The following is a 22,566-nucleotide window of genomic DNA, read 5'->3' on the forward strand; positions in this document are numbered from 1 at the left end:
TATTTTACTTCTATGCAGAGTACATCATGAGAAATTCTGGGATGGAGGAAGCACAAGCTGAAATCAAGATTGTTGGGAGAAATATCAATAACCTCAGACATGCAGATGACACCCCCCTTATGGCAGAAAGTGAAGAGGAAGTAAAAAGCCTCTTGTTGAAAGTGAAAGAGGAGAGTGAAAAAGTTGGTTTGAAGTTCAGTGTTCAGAAAATGAAGATCATGGCATCTGGTCCCATCACTTCATGGGAAATAGATGGGGAAACAGTGGAAACAGTGTCAGACTTTATTTTTTTTTTGGCTCCAAAATCACTGCAGATGGTGATTGCAGCCATGAAATTAAAAGACGCTTACTCCTTGGAAGAAAAGTTATGACCAACCTAGATAGTGTATTCAAAAGCAGAGATATTACTTTGCCAACAAAGTAATAGTCAAGTCTATGGTTTCGTCTAGTCAAGGCTATGGTTTATCCAGTAGTCATATATGGATGTGAGAGTTGGACTGTGAAGAAAGCTAAGTGCTGAAGAATTGATGGTTTTGAACTGTGGTGTTGGAGAAGACTCTTGAGAGTCCCTTGGATTGCAAGGAGATCCAACCAGTCCATCCTAAAGGAGATCTGTCTTGGGTGTTCTTTGGAAGGACTGACGCTAAAGCTGAAACTCCAAACTTGGCCACCTCATGCGAAGAGTTGACTCTTTGGAGAAGACTCTGACTCTGGGAGGGATTGGGGGCAGGAGGAGAGGGGACGACAGAGGATGAGATGGCTAGATGGCATCACCGACTAGATGGACCTGAGTTTGAGTGAACTCTGGGAGTTGGGGATGAACTGGGAGGCCTGGTGTGCTGCGATTTATGGGATCGCAGAGAGTCGGACACGACTGAGTGACTGAACTGAACTGAATGGCCTGTCTTACAAAGGGGCATCTTCTAGAGAAACGTTCAGCAGCTGCTAGAGCACCGGTGCACGTGTGAAGGCAAAGACGGGAGAAATAGACGGGTAGTGACCCCCTTGGAGTGCCCAAATCTCACACCAGGTCACTCAATAAAGTTAAAGTGAAAGTCGCTCAGTCATATCAGACTCTGCGACCCCATGGACGATGCACTCCATGGAATTCTCCAGGCCAGAATTTTTGGAGTGGGCAGCCTTTCCCCTTTCCAGGGGATCTTTCCAACCCAGGGATAGAACCCATGTCTCCCACACTGCAGGCAGATTCTTTACCAGCTGAGCCACAAGGGAATCCAGTAATGGTTTGGCCCCAAACACAACCGTGGAAGCGCTCTGTTCTCCTTTGCTCGCAAGGCGTCCAGGAGACCCGGAGACCGGGACATGTTGCTCTCAGATCCCGAAGCTTACAGACCACCGGTGCCCACAGGTTTCCAGGAGTTCAGGTCTGCCCTGCAGGAGCGCAGGCTGCGCCTCCTCCTGGCCGGGAGGTCAGGGACCGGGAAGAGCGCCACGGGCAACAGCATCCTCCAGCGGAAGCACTTCCTCTCCAGGCTCGCGGCCACGGCGGTGACCAGGGCCTGCGCCACGGGGAGCTGCCGCTGGGCCTCGTGGGACGTGGAAGTCCTCGACACCCCCGACCTCTTCAGCCCCGAGGTCGCCCAGGCAGACCCGGGCTTCGAGGAGAGAGGCCGCTGCTACCTGCTGTCGGCCCCGGGGCCCCATGCCGTGCTCCTGGTGACCCAGCTCGGCCGCTTCACCGCGCAGGACCTGCGGGCCTGGCAAGGGGTGAAGGCGCTCTTCGGGGCGGGCATCGCGGCGCGCGCCGTCGTGGTCTTCACCCGCAGGGAGGACCTGGCGGGGGGCTCGCTGCAGCAGTACGTGCGCGACACTGACAACCGCGCGCTCCGGGAGCTGGTGGCTGAGTGCGGGGGCCGCTGCTGCGGCTTCGACAACCGAGCGGCCGACGGGGAGCGGGAGGCGCAGGTCCGGGAGCTGATGAGGCTGGTGGAGGAGCTGGTGAGGGACCATGGCGGCCCCCCCTACACCAACGACGCGTACCGCCTGGCGCAGACCCTGGGCGGGCTGAGCCCCGAGGAGAGGCTGCGCAGGGTGGCGGAGCGACTAGCCGCCCGCGCGCTGAGGTAGCGGGAGCTTTGGCCACTGGCCGGTTTCCCAAGGCGGCTCCGGGGACCCTGTGTAAGCTGGGGCTGGCCGCCCTGCTGGGCCCTCTGTTGCTGCTGTGCCTTCTCTGCAGGCACCTGCCCGAGGCGGTGACGGTGTGACCTTCAGTCTTGCAGGTCAGTTGGCAAGAAAGGACCTGGACGCTTGGATCTGAAGGGAGATTTCAAAGGAATCAGTTTTCAGAAATGTCATGTTTACTCCAGCACATAGTTTTAAAATAAAGTTGTACCACTTGAAAACATCCTTAAAATGTGTTATCTTGATGTACTGGTCATCTGTGAGAAATGGTAAAATGACTGGCAGTTTTCAGTAGAAAATGGATTCCTAGCAAAGGGAAAACCCACTCTTTTTATTTTGAGCTTGTGTGTGTCTGTTTGCTGATTTGTTTGTCTGGACACTGCCTTTCTCTCTTTGGACTGCTATTTTAAACAGAAAGAGAGAGAATCTGGGTGGCTTAAAAACAAGACATTTATTCCTCACAATTCTGGAGGCTGGAAGTCCAAGGTCATGGTTGGGTTTGGAGGAGAGTCCTTTCTGAGACTGCAGAAGGCCAACTTCTGACTGTGATCTCAAACTCAATTAGAACAAGGGACTAATTCCAATCATGAGGAATATACCCTTCTGACCTAAGACCCTGCCAATGACACCACCTCCTAACACCCTCCTCTCCAGACTAGGTTTTCAACCTGTGAATGTTGAGGGGGGGAGGGGGCGGACACAAACATTCAGACCATAGCCTATACAGACTCTTCTTGGTATTTTCTAGTTCCTATAGGTAGTTTTCTCCCTTCAGTGTTCTTGCAGATTTTTATTATCATCAAGGAAAGAGAAGTCACAGTCAAACATGCTAATGTTTAATTCCAGGTGACACTGAAAATCGCTCAGTCCTGTCCAACTCTTTCCAACCCCAGGGACTATACAGTCCATGGAATTCTCCAGGCCAGAAGTTTTGGAGTGGGCAGCCTTTCCCTTCTCCAGGGGAACTTCCCAACCTAGGGATCGAAACCCAGATCTCCCGCATAGCAGGCAGATTCTTTACCACCTGAGCCACAAAAAGAATCCACCTAGCAATGCAGGAGATTCACGAGCTGGGTAATTGATCCCTGGGTCAGGAAGATACCCTGGAGCAGAGAATGGCAACCCACTCCAGTATTGTTGCCATGCACAGAGGAGCCTGGTGGGCTACAGTCCATGGGGTTGCAAAGAGTTGGACAGGACTGAGCACACACACATACATCAGTTTATTTACCAGTGCAATGACTTAGAACCAAGAAGTTAAATGTGACTATACTGAAAATAACACAATTTCAACCCACCTAAGTCCTTGAACCCCATCGTTACATTGTGTAAACAATCGTTATCTCGTTATCATTTCCTTATTTCTGAAACAGCATTTCAAAGGGAAGCCTTTCTGTCAGCCACGCCCTAGTTAGGAGGTGTGGATGTGGGAGGACACAGATAGCCCAAGACTATCAAGGCTCAAGTGTGCTAAGGGGGAGGCTGATGTGCGGGAGACCTGGAGCAGGCCAGAGGGATAATGGAGGGCAGGGGGAAAGTGAAGTTGTGCTCAGGCACCCTAGGGCCGTCCCAGTTCCGTGGAGCAGGAGCGTATGCACATGAGCTTCAATGCCACCTCAGAGTAAAGTTCTGGGGACTCGGGATGGACTCTGGCTTTAAGGCTACCTGCAGTTGGGGGGCCTGAGGGCAGTGACTTAGACTCAGTGAAGTTGAGTTGGAAAAAAAAATTATTATCAATTCCTTCTTTAGCTGCCTGCTGGGCCCATGCCAGGACTCTCAGCCAGAGAGAAAATCCGTCTACAACCTGAGGCGCCCAGGAAAGGGCTGATGTACTGGGGACCGACAGGTTTGCAGCTTTCCCATCCAGGGGCACGTGTGAACGAGCATGGACTGTGGGCCAAAACTGCTTACCACAGGACTGAATTTAACCTGCTGTTCTTTCAGTTTTTCGTTTTCTCACATCCGAATGTACATCTATACCCTCCAATTTCTATCATTACTTATTATTTGTCTTGTTTGTAAATGTTAATACGATTTTTTAAGACAAATATGAGTGTTAGTTGCTCAGTTGTGTGCGACTCTTAGCGACCTGATGGACTGTAGCCTGCCAGCCTCCTCTGTCCATGGAATTCTCCTGGTGAGAATACTGGAGTGGGTTGTAGTCCCTTCTCTAGGGGATCTTCCTGACCCAGGGATTGAACTCGAGTATCCTGCATTGCAGGCAGATTCTTTACCATCTAAGCTATCAGGGAAGCACCAAATATGAGTGTTAGTGTTATCAAATTCTCATGCAAACTGTAGCATCTAGAAATATATAGGATCAGAAGAAGGCTTGACATTGTGGGTAAAATGCCCTGTTTGAAGTATCAGTGGGACCATTGTGGGGTACAACAGAAAGAGTAGGAGATGTGAGCAGGGCTTGTGTACCAAAACCCGTCCCTATGAATTTGCTCAGAGACTTTGTGGCCAAGGGGCTTCATGTTTTCTTGAGATGTATATATTAAAATTAATCTTAATATGTATGATGAATTAATGCAAGAGAAAGCACTTTGTAGGTTAAATTCCATAAGAATATGACACAGAAATGAAAAGTATAGCGGAAACATCATCATAATAATCCTCATAAATAAATTTCATACTCATAAATATATAAATTTCACACTCATGAATGCTCCACATTTAGTATTTTTAATAATAACCATTCCACATTATTCTATTCCACAGAGTTGGGTGCTAGTAGTAATAAAAGGTCCGTATGATTAGTCATCAAATATATTTACAAAGTACAATCAAAGTTGTACTTATTCTTTAAAATATTGCTAGTTTCTAATTCTTAGATTTAAAACTATAGAGACTAATAAGTGGGACATCACTGGTGGCTCAGACAGTAAAGAATCTGCCTGCAATGCAGGAGACCTGGGTTCGACCCTTGGGTTGGGAAGATCCCCTGGAGCAGGGCTCAGAAACCCACTCCATATTCTTGCCTGGAGAATCCTCATGGACAGAGGAACCTGGCAGGCTACAGTCCATGGAGTTGCAGAGTCAGACAAGACCGAATGACTAAGCACAGCACAGTCTCATAAGTAAATGGAAGACACAATTTTTAGTTTTTTAAGTGTAATAATTTAAGAACTTCCCTGGCATCTCAGAGGTTAAGACTCCCTGTTTCCACTGCAGGGGGCATGGGTTCAATCCCTGGTCTGGGAACTAAGATCTCACATGCTACACAGCACAGCCAAAAAAAGTTTAAATATATATATATATATAATTTAATAATACACATGTAAAAGAGGAGAGCGAAAAAGTTGGCTTAAAGCTCAACATTCAGAAAACGAAGATCATGGCATCCGGTCCCACCATTTCATGGGAAATAGATGGGGAAACAGTAGAAACAGTGTCAGACTTTATTTTTTTGGGCTCCAAAATCACTGCAGATGGTGACTGCAGCCATGAAATTAAAAGACGCTTACTCCTTGGAAGAAAAGTTATGACCAACCTAGATAGTATATTCAAAAGCAGAGACATTACTTTGCCGACTAAGGTCCGTCTAGTCAAGGCTATGGTTTTTCCAGTAGTCATGTATGTATGTGAGAGTTGGACTGTGAAGAAGGCTGAGCGCCAAAGAATTGATGTTTTTGAACTGTGGTGTTGGAGAAGACTCTTGAGAGTCCCTTGGACTGCAAGGAGATTCAACCAGTCCATTCTGAAGGAGATCAACCCTGGGATTTCTTTGGAAGGAATGATGCTAAAGCTGAAGCTCCAGTACTTTGGCCACCTCATGCGAAGAGTTGACTCATTGGAAAAGACTCTGATGCTGGGAGGGACTGGGGGCAGGAGGAGAAGGGGACGACTGAGGATGAGATGGCTGGATGGCATCACTGACTCAATGGACGTGGGTCTGAGTGAACTCCGGGAGATGGTGATGAACAGGGAGGCCTGGTGTGCTGCGATTCATGGGGTGGCAAAGAGTTGGACACGACTGAGCGACTGAACTGAACTGAATACAAAATAGATAATAAAGCAAAATAATGCAGGATTGATCATAAAATAGAAAACATAATTGTAGAGAGAATACTATAAAAATTTAATGCTTAATATTTTATGATGAAAACTACCTCATGAAGTATGAAGGATAATTATCATTAAGAACCGTTTATTTGCAGAGGAAAGTAATCTACTGAGAATCAAGTGATTTTCTAAAGGCAAAAAGTAGCAAATCAGAACCTGAAATTATCATTCCTTAGTGTCATATAAAAAGAGCTTCCTTAACCAGACACAGGATCAAAACACTATAGCTTCTCAAAAATGCTCTAAGTGAATGTATATTCATATCATTTACATGGATCTCTTCTCACCTTTTATCTCTTCACGCATAAAAATTCCTTGTTCTTGTGTTGATAAGCTTCTTTCCTATTTTCATGCCCTATTGCCTGGATCAGCTGTCATTTTACACAGAGAGGTTCATCTTTGGCTTACTTCTGAGAGTTGTTTTTGGCCATGATGAGGTTTTCAAGGGGATTTCAAACAATGCATACCCTCTTACCTAGTCTTGTACCATATTCAGCGTTGTACAATATTCAACAATTATGCACAATAACCAGTGTTCATCAGCCTGGCTGGACAGATGCCACTACTCCTTCAGAGAATACAATGTGGACTGAATTCCCTAGAAGAGGAATTCTTGTAAGTCTTTAGGGAAGCCAGAGCTAGACTATGACCCAAGACTTTTTTTTCCTGCCCTGGAGCCTTCATCTGATAGTGATATACCTTTTCTTATGAAATGGATTTGTGCTTGCTTATTTCAGCAACAAATATTTTGATTTTTTTTTCTAAATTTGTCTTATACTTTTTCTTTTAAAGTAGTTATCTTCCAAAATAATGTAGTGTTTTGTTGTATTTTTATATCTTATGAAAGTGAAAGTCGCTCAGTTGTGTCCTGTGATTTGTGATCCCATGGACTAGTCCATGAGATCCTCCAGGCCAAAATACTAGACTGGGTAACTTTTCCCTTCTCCAGGGGATCTTTCCGACCCAGGGATCTGTTGGGAGTGTGTAATTTCCTCGGTTCTGTCTCATCACAACAAACATTTGAAGCACTAGACGTTAAAGTCCTTTAACAGACCGTGTCTCAGCTCTGAGAGAGACTGTGTTACAGCTCTCGGACAGATCAGTGTCACAGCTCCGTGTTACAGCTCAGTTTTATTTAGAAAATAAAGGAAAATACATCCTCATGAGGGCATGCCAACCCAAAAAACAATAAAGAGGAGAGAGCGCGAGCGAGAGAGCAAGAGAGAGAGAGAGAGGAAGGGAGAGACAATCCCCCCCACCCCCACCCCCCCTGCCCTTTGGCTCCCCTTTTTTGTTTTTTTCCTCCCCTGGGCCTGCTATGTAAACTGGGCTAGCCAGGAGTGCTGTTTGTTCTACCTGAGGTTCTCACTCCAGTCCTCAGGCCTTCCTTTGTTCTTTTTTTCTCAGGCTTTTCCCTTCCTGGTCTCTTAGCCACCACCATTCTGGACTCCTTTTTCCTATTCCAACTACCTAACAGATCGAACCCAGGTCTTGCACATTGCAGGCAGATTCTTTACCAGCTGAGCCACAAGAGAAGCCCCAGTATAGTCCATGCGGTACCCACTCGAGTGGGTAGCCTATCCCTTCTCCAGTGTATCTTCTTAACCCAGGAATCCAACCAGGGGTCTCCTGCATTGAGGGTGGATTCTTTACCAACTGACCTATGTGGGAATATCTTATATTCAACCTCATTCTTGGCCCAATTCTTATTTTGTATTTCCTTCCACTCTTTATCCCCATTAAGTTTCAGTTCAATTCAGTTCAGTTGCTCAGTCGTGTCAATTCTTTGTGACCCCATGGACTGCAGCATGGCAGGCCTCCCTGTCCATCACCAACTCCCAGAGCTTGCTCAAACTCATGCCCATTGAGTTGGTGATGCCATCCACTCATCTCATCCTCTGTTGTCCCCTTCTCCTCCTGCCCCCAATCCCTCCCAGTATCAGAGTATTTTCCAATGACTGAACTCTTAACATCAAATGGCCAAAGTATAGGAGCTTCAGCTTTAGCATCAGTCCTTCCAACGAATATTCAGGGTTGATTTCCTTTAGGATTAACTGGTTTGATCTCCTTGGTGTCCAAGGGACTCTCAAGAGTCTTCTGCAGCACCACAATTTAAAAGCATCAATTCTTTAGTGCTCAGCCTTCTTTACAGTCCAACTCTCACATCCATACATGACTACTGGAAAAACCATGGCTTTGACTATATCAACCTTTAACGACAAAGTGATGTCTCTGCTTTTTAATATGCTGTCTGGGTTTGTCATGGCTTTCCTTCCAAGGAGGAAGCATCCTTTAATTTTGTGGCTGCAGTGATATTTGAGCCCCCCAAAATAATATCTATCACTGCTTCTACTTTTTCCCATTGTATTTGCCATGAAATGATGGGACCAGATGCCATGATCTTAGTTTTTTGAATGCTGAGTTTTAGGTCAGATTTTTGACTCTCCTCTTTCACCCTCATCAAGAGGCTCTTTAGTTCCTCTTGGCTTTGTGCCATTAGAGTGGTATCATCTGCATATCTAAGGCTGTTGATATTCCTCTTGGCAATCTTGATTCCAGCTTGTGATTCATCCAACCCAGCATTTCACATGATGTATTCTGCTTATCGGAGAAGGCAATGGCAACCTACTCCAGTACTCTTGCCTGGAAAATCCCATGGATGGAGGAGTCTGGTAGACTGCAGTCCATGGGGTCGCTTAGAGTCAGATACTACTGAGCGACTTCACTTTCACTTTTCACATTCATGCATTGGAGAAGGAAATGGCAAACCATTCCAGTGTTCTTGCCTGGAGTATCCCAGGGACGGGGGAGCCTGGTGGGCTGCCGTCTCTGGGGTCGCACAGAGTCGGACACGACTGAAGCGACTTAGCAGCAGCAGCAGCATTCTGCTTATAGAACTTCCCAGGTAGCTCAGCTAGTAAAGAATCTGCCAGCAATGCAGGAGAAAGTGAAAGTGAAGTTGCTCAGTCATGTCCGACTTTTTTCGATGCTGTGGACTGTAGTCTGCCAGGCTCCTCTATCCATGGGATTTTCCAGGCAAGAATCCTGGAGTGGGTTACCATTCCTTTCTTCTGGGGATCTTTCCAACCCAGGGATCAAACTCGGGTCTCCCACATTGCAGGCAGACTCTTTACCGTGGCAACCCAGGAGACACGAGTTCAATTCCTGGCTGAGTAAGTTCCCCTGGAGAAGGGATAGGTTGCCCATGGCAGTATTCTTGGGCTTCCCTGGTGGTTCAGATGGTAAAGAATCCACCTGCAATGAGGGAGAACTGGGCTCAGTCCCTGGGTTGGGACAATCCCCTGGAGGAGGGCATGACAACCCACTCCAGTATTCCTGCCTGGAAATCCCCATGGGCAGAAGGGCCTGGTGGGCTTCAGTCCATGGGGTTGCAAAGAGTCAGACAGGACAGAGCAACTAAGCAAAGCACAGCACATTCTGCGTATAAGTTAAATAAGCAGGGTGACAATATACAGCCTTGATGTACTCCTTTCCTGATTTTGAACCAGTCAGTTGTTTCATGTCCAGTTTTAACTGTTGCTTCTTGACCCACATACCAGCACCACAGTTCAAAAACATCAGTTTTCAGGAAACAAATAAGATAGTCTGGTATTCTCATCTCTTGAAGAATTTTCCAGAGTTTGTTGTGATCCACATAGTCAAAAAGAACTGCCTACCACTCCTCAAAAATTACATACATACTCTCTCTCTAAGAACAGACTTAGACTCTAACCCCAGAAAACAAAAGACAAGGACAGTGGCTCTCTGCCTCCCAGTTCTGCGGAGTTTCTGGAAAGGAAGAGGGTTCCATTCCATCCTGTTCTGCACCTTGCTCCAGCTTTGCAGAGAAGGTAAAGAAGTTCTCCGCGAAAACCCAACACTCCCACGGAGGCAACCAGTGGGCTCTAGCAACGAGGGGATGAGGGACGGGGAGTTGGGGGGGCGGTCCATATTTTTCTCTCTCACAATCCAAACATCACTTCTTTTCTTCTCTCACGTCTTAAAGAGGAAATGAGAGGGGGGCGAGGCGCTCGGGGTCTTCGACAGGAAGCAGGAGGGGTGCTTCGACAGGGGTGGAGGTTCGGGGCCGGGGTTGGCGCGCGCACGCCTAGAACCCAGTGCTCTCGGTTTCGGCGGCAGCAGTTTCTCTCCGCCCGGAGGGGACAAGGGGCGCTCTCCGTCAGCCCCACCTTCCTCTACAGTCGTGCCCTGCAACCTTCGGCCGCGCGCTCCCGCTGACCCGCCCGCATCCTGCCCGCAGCGCCGTGCCTGGTAAGGGGACCCTGGCGGGGATCCCGGGGTTCTGGGGAGGCGGCGGTGGCTGGGGGCGGGGGGAGGGGGTGGGCGGCGAGAAGAAAGCAGGAGGGGAGCTGGGGCTGGGGAGGGCGTCTGGAGCCAGCAGTTGAGTCAGGGCTACTGACTTGTGGTGCGACCTCACACGGGTTCCATGCCTCTGGGCTTCCCCGTCAATGAAACCCGGTGCCGATGGAGAGCGTTATGGACAACAGCGGGTTCCCAGTGCGACTGAAGCGGGTTTGGGAACCGCTCACTCCGCGTTCACAGCCCATCGCTTTCCACAGGGCTGCGATCTTTTCCGTGTTGTGGCTTACTTCTTAGCTCCTTTGATTTTCATAAGCTTCACAGGGTTTCATTGAGCTTCACTAATAGTCACTAACAGCACCACCTCCCAGAGACGGCAGGGTGCAGGAATCCATTCCTAGGGCTCCACAGGATGAGTACCCTCACTGAGTCACGTGTTCCCAATGAAACCTCTAAGTGGATATTGTTCCAAGACCTTGATCTTCTGAAAGCCACCCCATTCTCCCCCAGAGACACCACACGTTTCCTGCGACATGATGTAGAACTCGATTCTATGGCAGAGAGACCCCAGAGTGTACAGGAACCACCCCTTGGTCTGCTGTCAACCCCCTATGAGCGCCGTGCTATGAAATTATGATGCTAAGCTGTGAAACCAGCGATGCTGGGAAACAGAGGGACAGGGGCACACCGGGAAGGAGAGACTCATAAATGAGGAAAATGAAAAATATTTTTACCTTTCCAAAAACAGCATACATGAGAAAGCCTGCTTTCCCATGGTTTGATAGAATAATGTATTGTCAAGATAACATCAGGTTCGTCCAATTTAAAGATCAGAAGGTACACGATGTTCATTTGCTTCGATCCTCCTGCTGTTCCTGTCAGATACCTATATAATCTCTGCTCACATACCATCTCTCTCATGATTCCTGATCCCGTTTGGGGAGAATTAGGATTTTCTTTGTGGAGAAGAAATCCGCCTTCATTCTTCATTCCCCCACTTTTGTTTACACTGCGATTGACACATTGCTCAGGGTTTACAATGCTTCCGGATCTCTTCCTAGGCTTGATTCAGTCCTTTTAATATCCTGTCATTTTGGCATCGCCGTCAATATCCTTTCTGACTAGTCTCTGGACACTTTGGTATTTGTTAATATCCACCCCAAAAAATCCGTTCTTCACAGGCTGTGTCTCCCTGGCGGCCTGACCCTCTCAGAAGATGGTTCAGGAGAACGGTGATGCACCTCTGCTCACCAACTGGAAATTTGATGGCATTGTGGCAGCCACAGAGCTCCATTTGGGTCACACTGATTATCAAGCCACAGAAAAACACCAGATTGTTTAAAACTGAAATCCTTCCATTCTGAGCAACTTCTGTCCCCTGCAATTTTATGTTTGAATTAAAAAACAAAAAATGCACCCAAAACTTCGCAATGCACTTCTCTTTGTTGGTTTTAGGGCAAGCTTCCAGCCTGCTGGCTTCAGTTTTGTCTTGACCAGGGATGGCAACATAGTATGTGATGTTCCAAGAGACTGGTTGACTTTATAATCACTTTTCTGCCCTGATGAATCTAGGAGAATATGCAGGCAAAATGTGCCATTTTTCACTCTTAGCCCCATGGCAGTTGTGTGATCATGGGCAGAGCAGTTAAGGTTCAGTTTCCCAATATTTTAATAGAAATTTTAATACCTATCTTGGTCACATCATCGGGAATTTTGAAGAACAATTAAAAGAATGAACATGAAAGAAACTTTAAAATTTAAAATAAATGCACAGAGGATTATTATGATGGTAATGATCAACATTGTCACCACTATCTTCATCATCTTTACCACACTGATATGCTGATTCAAATATATAGAAAATCTCATCTGAGGTAGAGACGATGTCAGAGAATTTGCAGTTTTAGCAAAAGCTGGAGTATAATTTATCAGAGGCAAGGACAGCATGTGGGAAAAGGTGGTGAGGAAAATGCTCTTCTGGGGGTGAAGGAAGGGAAAGGGGTGTGGGAGAAAAAGGAAAGAAAAGAAGTTATCTTAATATATTCTGACAGTGTGACAAGGGATGGTTTCCCTAATGGGGACCATTTCTATGCAACCCGACGGAGTGAATAGAAAAATGTAGAAAAGGTAGGAATACCAGAATCAAGCTAAATAAGCAAATCAGTTATGAAAACCATTATGAATTCAATGTTAATCAATAAAATGCAAGTTTAAACCAATTAAGACATAAGACATTTTAATGTATGCTCCAAAGGGTAACCAAAAAATTAAAAATCTAGTATTACTAAGTGTAAGTGAAGATATAAGGGATGCTTACATGTGGCTGCTGCCAGCATGATAGCAGAAGTGTCCTGGAGTGGGACTTGGCAACATCTAGTCAGGTGGAAGCTGTCCATGCCAGAGATTGTCATATGCACAAGATGTGTGCAGGACTCTTCTGCAGCACTTTTGGTAGTAGCAAGGATGTATTTGGAACTCCAAATGTTTGTTAAGAAAGAATTGGATAAAATGTTACATAAATAATGTCACTTCCATAAAAGATTAAAATACCAAAAAGTACTATATCTTAACTATAGACCGATGTGTGTACAAGTGTAAATACACAATTGAGAAAGGGACATAAACATCTCGGAATACTGATTACCTCTGAAAGGAAGAGTGAGAATGAGACTGGGAAGTGGAGAAGTCAAAAAATAAAGAAATGGAGCTATATGTGTAATGTTCTTTTAATGTTTTCAGTCCAACAGAATAGCAGCAATAACAATGCCAAAATACTGAGATTTGTTCATTGCAAATAGTGGGCATTCATTTCCTTCTTCTGTGTATTTCTCTCCTTAAAATGTTTGTTTCATGACTGCATAATCTTTAAAATTGACAAAGTAAAATACAGGCTCAGAGTTCATCTTAATTATAGTTGCACATTGCAGGCTTGCCTTTTCTAATGGACGCTTATCTTTTCTAGCACCAAGAAGAATGACACAATAGCATGCCTCAGCTGAATGAAACCTTTATCTCCATGGTTTTGCCAATTTCTGGTGACATTGACTGGGATTTTTAAAAGTGGCTATTGATTTAAAGACATTTGATTTAAAACTGAGCAGGCAATGACTTTATCCTGAATTTGTCCCGAATGTTTCTGCTGTCTCTCAGTCAGGGCACCAGTTTCTCTTCCTCCAGCTGCTCAGAGGGAAGGAGGTGGTGACCATGTTTAGGCCTCTTCCCCTTCTCCCTCTCATGTCCATCCTCAAAGAAGCCCTGGACCCCAATTCCACACTCCCACTGGAAGGTGCATTGTACTTTCCTCTTTGCCACTGGAATATCCATCTGATACAAACAGTTTCTGGGACTGGAAATGCCTGGTACTTCAACAAAGCACTATTCATTTACAGTAAGGCAACTTTTATTCTCTAGTCTAGCAAGTTTGCCTACTCTGATTCTAATAATAATAATAATAAAATAATAAAAAGCCTGGCTTCTCATTCCTAGAGGAAGGCTTTCTATATTTCACACCTTTTCAGCTTGAAGGGAGATAATCAACTGATGTGTATTCAAACATTTCTTGCTTTCCTGTAGAATGAGAAAAAAGCAAGAGTTCACTGTGTTAACATAACCTAGCATCACCCGCCTTGCTTAAAGTTATATATGGATATTTGAAAGCAAAGTATAAGTTAGAAAGTTAGCAATGGAAATGACTCATGTAAGGATAATTATTTTGGATGTCTAAATTGGAGGTGTTCTCAGGCCTTACCAGCTCCTATAAGGACACTTGCTTTTATTCCTTTCTTCCTTTTATTCCAGAAGCGAATGGAAGGACTTCAGAGGAGCAGATACGGAACCATGGCTGAAGGTAAGAAACCCTCCAAATTCTCAAACTTTCTGGGCACCAGGGGAAAATCACTGTCTTCCCTCCTCCACTCCCTGACCTCAAATATTAAGACAGAAGAGAAACCCAATTATTTTAAACTGCAGAAGAAAAAGGTAGCTATCGTGTTCTTTGGGCTTCCCTGGTGGTTCAGCTGGTAAAGAATCCACCTGCAATGAGGGAGAGCTTGGTTCGATCCCTGGGTTGGGAAGATCCCCTGGAGAAAGGAATAGCTAGCCACTCCATTTTTCTGGCCTGGAGAATTCCATGGACTGTATAGTCCTTTCCCTTCTCCAGGAAGGAGAAGGGAGCAAACATGGAGTAAAAGGAGTAAAATAACAGATTTTAGGAGCCTAGAATGAATTTAATTCATTTGTGCTTATAAGAACTCCAGAAATCCTTGCATTCTCACTCTCTTCATCCCTAGAAGACTTAGCTCTTGGTACAGAGTGACCTCGCCAACACCACTTTTGTTATAATTTCTTATAATTCTATCAGCCACAGCAATGATCTTTCCAAAATATGTATTTCTAACATTCTTATCATCTCTTCTTCAGCCACCCATCCAGGGTCATCTGTCAGACTCTGTCCCTGACATTAACCACAAGCCTTCCCAATATTCAAATCCCTACCCTAAGAGCAGAAACCCAGGGACATTCAGCTGGTCCTCAGTGGGAGGTCACTGAGACTCTAACATCTGAGACTTCCTTTACTCCCAGGGTTCAGATGACTGTGATGAGCAGTCTGTGTGCCTGGGAACTGGTGGGTGAAAAGCAGATGATAATATTTTCTCGTTTATGATTTATCCTCATCTCCTTGTAATTTCACCTGAGATTAGCATGAAACTGGCCTAAGTAACGTCATGGGAAAAGCAAAGGATCACTTTTCTTTCTGAAAACCTGTATTTTTGTTGGTCCTGAAGAAGTCCTTGGAGCATCCTTCATAGTGTAGCCATTCTGGCTCTTGGGTATGGGTCCAAGCTTGGGCTCCCAATGTGGGCTTCCTACCAGTCAAGAGCCACCCAAAGTTGTATGCAGACATCTGTACGATTTTCATATCACTGTTTGGCAGAGAGAGGTCCATAGCTTTCATGAGATACCATGAAAAGTCAGTGACAGAAAAATCTTATGAATCACTAACTTTACCAACAGAGACCTACTGTATGGCACAGAGAACTCTGCTCAATATTCTAAATAATCTAAATAGGAAAAGAATTTGAAAAAGAAAAGATACACACATAGGAATGACTGACTCACTCTGCTGCACACCGGGAACTGAAACAACAGTGCTCACCATCTTGTTGTTGCTCAGTCGCTCAGTCATGTCCTCCTCTGAGGCCCCATGGGCTGCAGCACACCAGGCTTCCCTGTCCTTCACCATCTCCCAGACTTTACTCAGACTCACGTCCACTGAGTCCATGATGTCATCCAACCATCTCATCCTTTGTTGTCCTCTTCTCCTCCTGCCTCCAGTCTTTCCCAGCATCAGGGTCTTTTCTACTGAGTCAGCTCTTCTTTGTTTTGGGTGGCCAAAGTATTGGAGTTTCAGCTTCAGTATCAGTCCCTCCGTGAATATTCAGAGTTGATTTCTTTTAGGATTGGCTGGTTTGATTTCCTTGCAGTCCAAAGGACTCTCAAAAGTCTTCTCCAACACAGTTGGAGAGAATAGTTCAAAAACATCAATTCTTTGGTGCTCAAACTTCTTTATGGTCCAACTCTCACATCTATACAGGACTACTGGAAAAACCATAGTTTTGACTAAACAGATCTTTGTTGGCATAGTGATGTCTCTGCTTTTTAATACACAGTCTAGGTTTGTTATAACTTTTCTTCCAAGGAGCAAACATCTTTTAATTTCATGTCTGAAGTCACCATCTGCAGTGCTTTTGGAGCCCAAGAAAATAAACTCTCTCACTGTTTCCATTGTTTCCCCATCAATTTGCCATGAAATGTTGGGACTGCTGCCATGATCTTAGTTTTCTGAATATTGAGTTTTCAGCCAGCTTGTTATCTGCTCCAAGAGTAAATAAAAATTTAAAATTAAAAAAAAAAAAAAAGAATCACTAGTATGGTAAAACAAGACAATTTCCTCTCTCTCTCTCTCTTTTTTTTCTTTTACAGAACATCAGGGCTTTGAACCCTCCTCCTCGTTGAGGATCATCCTGGTAGGAAAAACAGGCAGCGGGAGAAGTGCGACCGGGAACAGCATCCTCTGCCAGCCCGTCTTTGAGTCCAAGCTGGGGGCCCAGTCGGTGACCAGGAAGTGTCAGAGGGCAACAGGCAGGTGGAATGGGAGGAGCATCCTGGTGGTGGACACACCCCCCATCTTTGAGGCCGGGGCCCAGGATCAAGAGGTGTACCAGAACATTGGGTCCTGCTATCTGCTGTCTGTGCCAGGGCCCCATGTGCTGCTGCTGGTGACCCAGCTGGGGCGCTTCACTGAGCAGGATGCGGTGGCCGTGACCAGGGTGAAGGAGGTCTTTGGGGCAGGAGCCGAGAGATACATGGTTATCCTCTTCACCCACAAGGAGGACTTGGCGGGGGCATCCTTGGATGAGTACGTGGCAAACACAGATAACCTCAGGCTGAGGAGCCTGGTCCGGGAGGTCGGGCGGAGGTACTGCGCCTTCAACAATCGGGCCTCTGGGGATGAGCAGAGAGAGCAGCTGGCCCAGCTGATGGCCGTGATCGAGGAGCTGGAGCGGGAGCACCAGGGCGCCTTCCTCACCAACGATCTCTTCTTTGATGCACAGATGCTCCAGCAGATGGGGGGTGGTGCCTGTGGGGAAGGTCAGAGGCACTACCTGGACAAGGTACGGCTGCAGGTAGCAAAGCAAAAGCAAGACTTGAAAGAGGCTGAGAGAAACTGTGTCTTCAAGGCACTCCTCCGACTCAAAGCCTGGATCGTTTCTCATACCAAAATATTTGTTCTTCTTGTCCTATGCCTTTTGATTTTTCTTGCCATTGTAATTATTTTGTGTAGTATCCATCAAGGCTGAGCACTTTCAGAATCACCTGCCATCAGCTTCCATTTTTTTCAGAGTCAGTATATCACTGACTCAATGGACATGGGTTTGGGTGGACTCTGGGAGTTGGTGATGGACAGGGAGGCCTGGCATGCTGCGGTTCATGGGGTCACATGCGGTTCATGGGGACACGACTGAGCGACTGAACTAAACTGATACCTATCTATGTTGATCAGGAACTTTATTTGCTTTTTACATAATTTCACTTTCAATTTCACTTTCAATTTCACTTCCTTGCATCAGACACGCCATCCCTTTTCTTCAGTTGCTTTTTAGGTAAATAAAATGCAAAGGAGAAAAAATTCCCCTTTCTGTTGTGTTAAAAATGGTGAAGGCCAATAATAAACTAAATGCACACCATCAAGAAATATCGAGGAGTTTGCATAAAGGAAAATGAGTGGACTGACACGCTGTGTGAGTGAGCATCTTACCGGGGACCTACTTTTTACAGTTGAAATTGCTTATTTTATATGAAACATACTCTGACTTCCTTGTAGGTTGTACAAAAAAAAAAAAAATTATACACTCCACAGGAGAGAATGACTAGGATGTTCTGGGACATCTCTGGGGTGTGAAGAGGCTGGGGGAGAAAGGAAGAAGGCCCTGGAGACAGGGTGGAGAGGAAGATCTCCGATAGTCAGCCACTGGGAAATTAAAGAACCGGAAATCCTTAGAGCAGGGCTGGATGAGAGCCAGATGATAAGTGTAGGAAGTCAGGCTTAGCCAGCCATCTGGTCTCCTTCAACACTCAACCATCCTCTTGAGCATGAAAGCCACCCTGGGCAAGAAGGAAGTGACCTGCAAAGCTGCATTCCCTACAAGTTTAGAAATTTGAATTGCATGAACTTTTCCTATGTGGCGATGAAACATTGTGCTTCTTTTTATTTATTTACCCTTAAAAAAAATGTAAAAGCCCTCCTCAGCTCACAGGTTATACAGAACCGGCCTCAGCCTGGATTTGCTCTGCAGGCTGTGGTTTGCCTACTCCCGTCTTAGAGGAGATTTTCCATCATGGGTTGAGCTGGGATGTAGTGGAACATCTTGAACCCCAAAGTCAGCAAAATCGTGTGTGATACCTGTAGAAATTTGGAGAAAGGGTGGCATTGCACATTTCAGTGGTAGAAAAGAGAAGTGGGCAGACACTGGGGTGATGTCTGAGTGGTGGTCACCAAATCAGTGGAAAGAGGAAATCAGATGAGGAAGGGGCTGGGTGACCCCTTCCCAACTTCTTCTATGGAATAGCTGCCTGTCCCTTCATACCCTGTCGGGGAGACCCACAGTCGCACAGCCTGTGACTGGGTGGGTAAGTGATGAACTCTCTGTGATGCCCAAGCTCACTGTCCAAGTCCCTGCTGGTGATAAAGGTGCGGTTGATCTCGACATTGCTATCCCATAAACAATTCCAATCTTGTGCAAGGGGTATTATGTGTGAGCTCCTCAAACCCTTGAAACACCAAGCAACTCGGAGTTCTCAGACCAAGGACCTCCTCCTCAATGTGGTCTTCCCACACTGTCTGATCTAAGTTGGCCTCTCCATTCCTTGACTTCATCCTGTCCCACTCCACCCACACATAGCTGAGTGCTGAGTGTTGGGGTCTCTGCTGGGCACCAGGGATCTGAGAGAAGTAAGGCCAAAGGCACCTGTGCAGTAGAGGGAGGAAGGCATATAAAAATGAGGGTGAGCCAGAAGTGAGCATCCACACAGGGAAGCCAGAGTAGCCCTTGTTGGTCATGACTAGAGAAAGCCTGAGCAGCAATGAAAACCCAGTGCGGCCAATGAACAAAATGAAGTAAAAATGGGTGTGAGAAAAATTTGTTCATGGTGGGATGTCAACCAGAAGGAGAGTGAGGGCTCGGGGGCAGAGGCGCCCTGGCCAGGGTGGGGCTGAGTCTTCTAGACACTTGCTGGCCCCTCCCTCCAGGACTGACTTCAGGCAGAGTGAGCAGGCAAGCCATTCAGCCCCACAGTAATCTAAGTCTGTGCCCCAACCGGTAATGCTGGGTCAGGCAGGAGATTGAGAATCACTGGAGGAGCAGCTGAGGGACCAGGCTGAGAGATGGGCCTTGGGCGGGTTCAAGGCTTTTCTCCACAAGGTTTTTAAGCAGGTTAGGAATTTCAGGAAGATCACACTGCAGGAATGTGGCAGTTGGACCAAGTAAGTGTGAGCCTGGGAACATGGCATCACATTCAGAAGAAAAGAATTCCATCTCAGCCATCCATTGGGGCCTGAGCTGTAATGGGAGGTGTGGGGATGGAGAAGACAGGACAGGAATGGGGACACAGGGGGTAAATTGACACGGAGTGGCACTAATATCAAGGTTGGGAAGGAGCCAACTTTCTGTCTTGGCCTCCCGGGGGCCCTGGCTCCCTCCACTGCTCAAGGCCCTCAGAGGAGACTAGGCTGAGCAGACGAAGGCGGAGACTTCATATCTGGTGGAGTAGACCTTGAACCTCTGTGATGGGTGGTCTCCCCCTCCCTCCAGGGAAGGCACTGGACCAGGGAAACTCACTAAAGAAAGTATTTGGGAGCAGGGCTGCCAGAGGATGGCCTCCCTCCAGGGATGCAGATGGTCAGTTCCCAGGCCTCCCCACAATGAGAAAGCATCTCTCGCCCCAGGAGCAGAGTTTCTCAGTGAGCCAGATGGCATTCCACCTTTGCTGACTTCCTAGGGGAGTAAAGCTGGAGGGTGAACCCAGGAATATTTTGCAGTAGAGGAGGAGACAGGGTCACGCTCCACCTTGACTCACACATGGATGTTCCCCAACGTGATCTCTTGGAAAGTGTTCAAACATGAGCACTGATTCTCCCTCAAAAGGGAAAGGAAGCACAGAAAAAAATCACCTGGGGGCCATCCCATTTCCTCTGCCCCTCCTTTTGTCATTTTCAGAATAATTCATTCCAGGGGTTTTTCACATTCTTGGGATGCAGTGAATTTCCATTTCTTGAAGTGGGAGCTTTAGATATAGGCAGAGGTCCTCCCTGTCACCTGATAAAAGAGAAATTCATTTATTTATTCTCGATTCACTTTTTTGGCAGGAAGCATGAAAACACAGGTGTTCTGATAAATCTCAGGGTTTATTTTAAAGAGATATGAAGAACTCTTTATTAGTTCAAATGTTTTCAAATGCAGGTAAAATATACCCCAAACTCCAATGGCTTAAGTAATAAGGGAATATATTGGCTGGCATAATCCTTGGAAGAAAAGTTATGGCCAACCTAGATAGCATATTCAAAATCAGAGACATTACTTTGCTGACTAACGTCCGTCTAGTCAAGGCTATGGTTTTTCCAGTGTCATGTACGGATGTGAGAATTGGACTGTGATGAAGGCTGAGCACCAAAGAATTAATGCTTTTGAACTGTGGTGTTGGAGAAGCCTCTTGAGAGTTCCTTAGACTGTAAGGAGATCCAACCAGTCCATTCTGAAGGAGATCAACTCTGGGATTTCTTTGGAGGAATGATGCTAAAGCTGAAACTCCAGTACTTTGGCCACCTCATGCGAAGAGTTGACTTATTGGAAAAGACTTTGATGCTGGGAGGGATTGGGAGCAGGAGAAGAAGGGGACGACCAAGGACGAGATGGCTGGATGGCATCACTGACTTGATGGACGTGAGTCTGAGTGAACTCCGGGAGTTGGTGATGGACAAGGAGGCCTGGCGTGCTGCGATTCATGGGGTGGCAGAGAGTCAGACATGACTGAGCGACTTAACTAACTAACTAAATCAGAAATCAGAGATGGGGTGGGCTTCAGGGCTGGTTGATTCAGGAGCTATGGTTGATTCCATTACTCTGCTCGGCTTTGAAGTGTTGGGTAAGTTGGCCATGGAGAAAAAGAAAGTAAGCCAGGCATTCAGGCAGAAAAAGATTCATTATAGGAAGAAAGAAAGAAAGAAAGAAAGAAAGAAAGAAAAAGAAAACTGGCTTTAGAGAAAAACCAGTGCCCTCCCTTTACAGACAACCCATCTTATACTTTTTGATGGGTAATCATGCCTCGAAGGGAGGGGGCTTTAGTTTATTTTTAGCCCGCAGCTGGGGTCTTTTGGTCATGTAGTTGAAGGGATCTCACAGTTAGGTGGTCACATAGTCTTGAGAAACTGGCACCAGCAGGGAGAAACAGGATATTGCCTTCAGGGAAAATAGGATGCCCACCAGGGCAATGTGGCCACTGTGACTTCATCTCTTGTTTGTCAGGGCACCACAATGAGCCATCTTTTAACTATATGCCATGAGCCTCTTGTGAACCCTAACATTGCAGCCTTTTTGATATAGGGTAAGGGCTGAAGGTCAGGCTTCTGTATCTGCTTTGTGCTGGTTTTGTCACAGGAAGCACACTGATTGAAACCACACACCCTGGCCAGGCACCATAGTAAACATTTGCATGAGTTATTTTACAACAGGAGGTCCTAGTAAGGAACATGGAACTAATAAGCCTCCACCAACCAGAAGAGTTCAGAAAGGTCAAAAGGAGACACTACATTTCCAACCACCTCCCAGAATCCTTCTCTCTGGCATCCATCTTGGCTGAACAAGACATGCACCACCAGGAAGGACTCTGAGTCAGAAGGATTGGCTAAAGACAACCCAGAAACTAATCCCATCATCATAAAATCCGAGACGGCAAGCCATGTGGCAGAGCTGTTCTGGGTTCCCTTACCCTGTTGCTCTCCACCCGGCTACCCTTTCTAATAAAATCTCTTGCTTTGTCAGCACGTCTCTCCTTGGAAAATCATTTCTGAGTGTTAGACAAGAGCCCAGTTTCCGGCCCTGGAAGGGGTCCCCCTCCTGCAAGAGTTTGGGGCGTTGTCATGGGGTAAGATAAGAATAGGCTAGAATGTGGTTTAAGGGAAGTCAGAGTGGGCTCGAGGCTTGTGATAATTGGAGCGAGTTAGAAGTAGCTCATGAACAGTCTGGCTGGTAAAGGCTCATAGGCAGCCCCACAGGAACTTTGAGAAAAGACACATTAGACAGGGGCCAAAAGTCAGAATAAGGGTTAATATGAGAAGGGGGCCCAGTACAGGTAGGACCCATGGCATCCAATCCCAATTGCTTAAGCAGTTTTCTCATGATTTACTAAGGTGTTAATGTATTCTTGAGGCCCTATTTGTCAGATTCCTTGCTGCCTGTTTTGCAACACCCTATTTATTGG

General features: G+C 46.3%; 1 protein-coding gene across 1 annotated transcript; it reads left to right on the forward strand.

Annotated features, from left to right (window-relative positions):
- The first annotated feature begins 1,323 nt into the window (after positions 1–1,323).
- LOC138079769 (GTPase IMAP family member 8-like) lies at positions 1,324–17,390 on the forward strand. Its single transcript, XM_068972452.1, is given in 4 exon segments — positions 1,324–2,110; positions 2,113–2,219; positions 14,329–14,398; positions 16,522–17,390. Coding segments are annotated over 4 exon segments (1,833 nt in total).
- The last annotated feature ends 5,176 nt before the right edge of the window (positions 17,391–22,566 follow it).

The sequence above is a fragment of the Capricornis sumatraensis genome, chromosome 5, assembly GCF_032405125.1.
Source record: "Capricornis sumatraensis isolate serow.1 chromosome 5, serow.2, whole genome shotgun sequence".
NCBI lineage: Eukaryota > Metazoa > Chordata > Mammalia > Artiodactyla > Bovidae > Capricornis > Capricornis sumatraensis.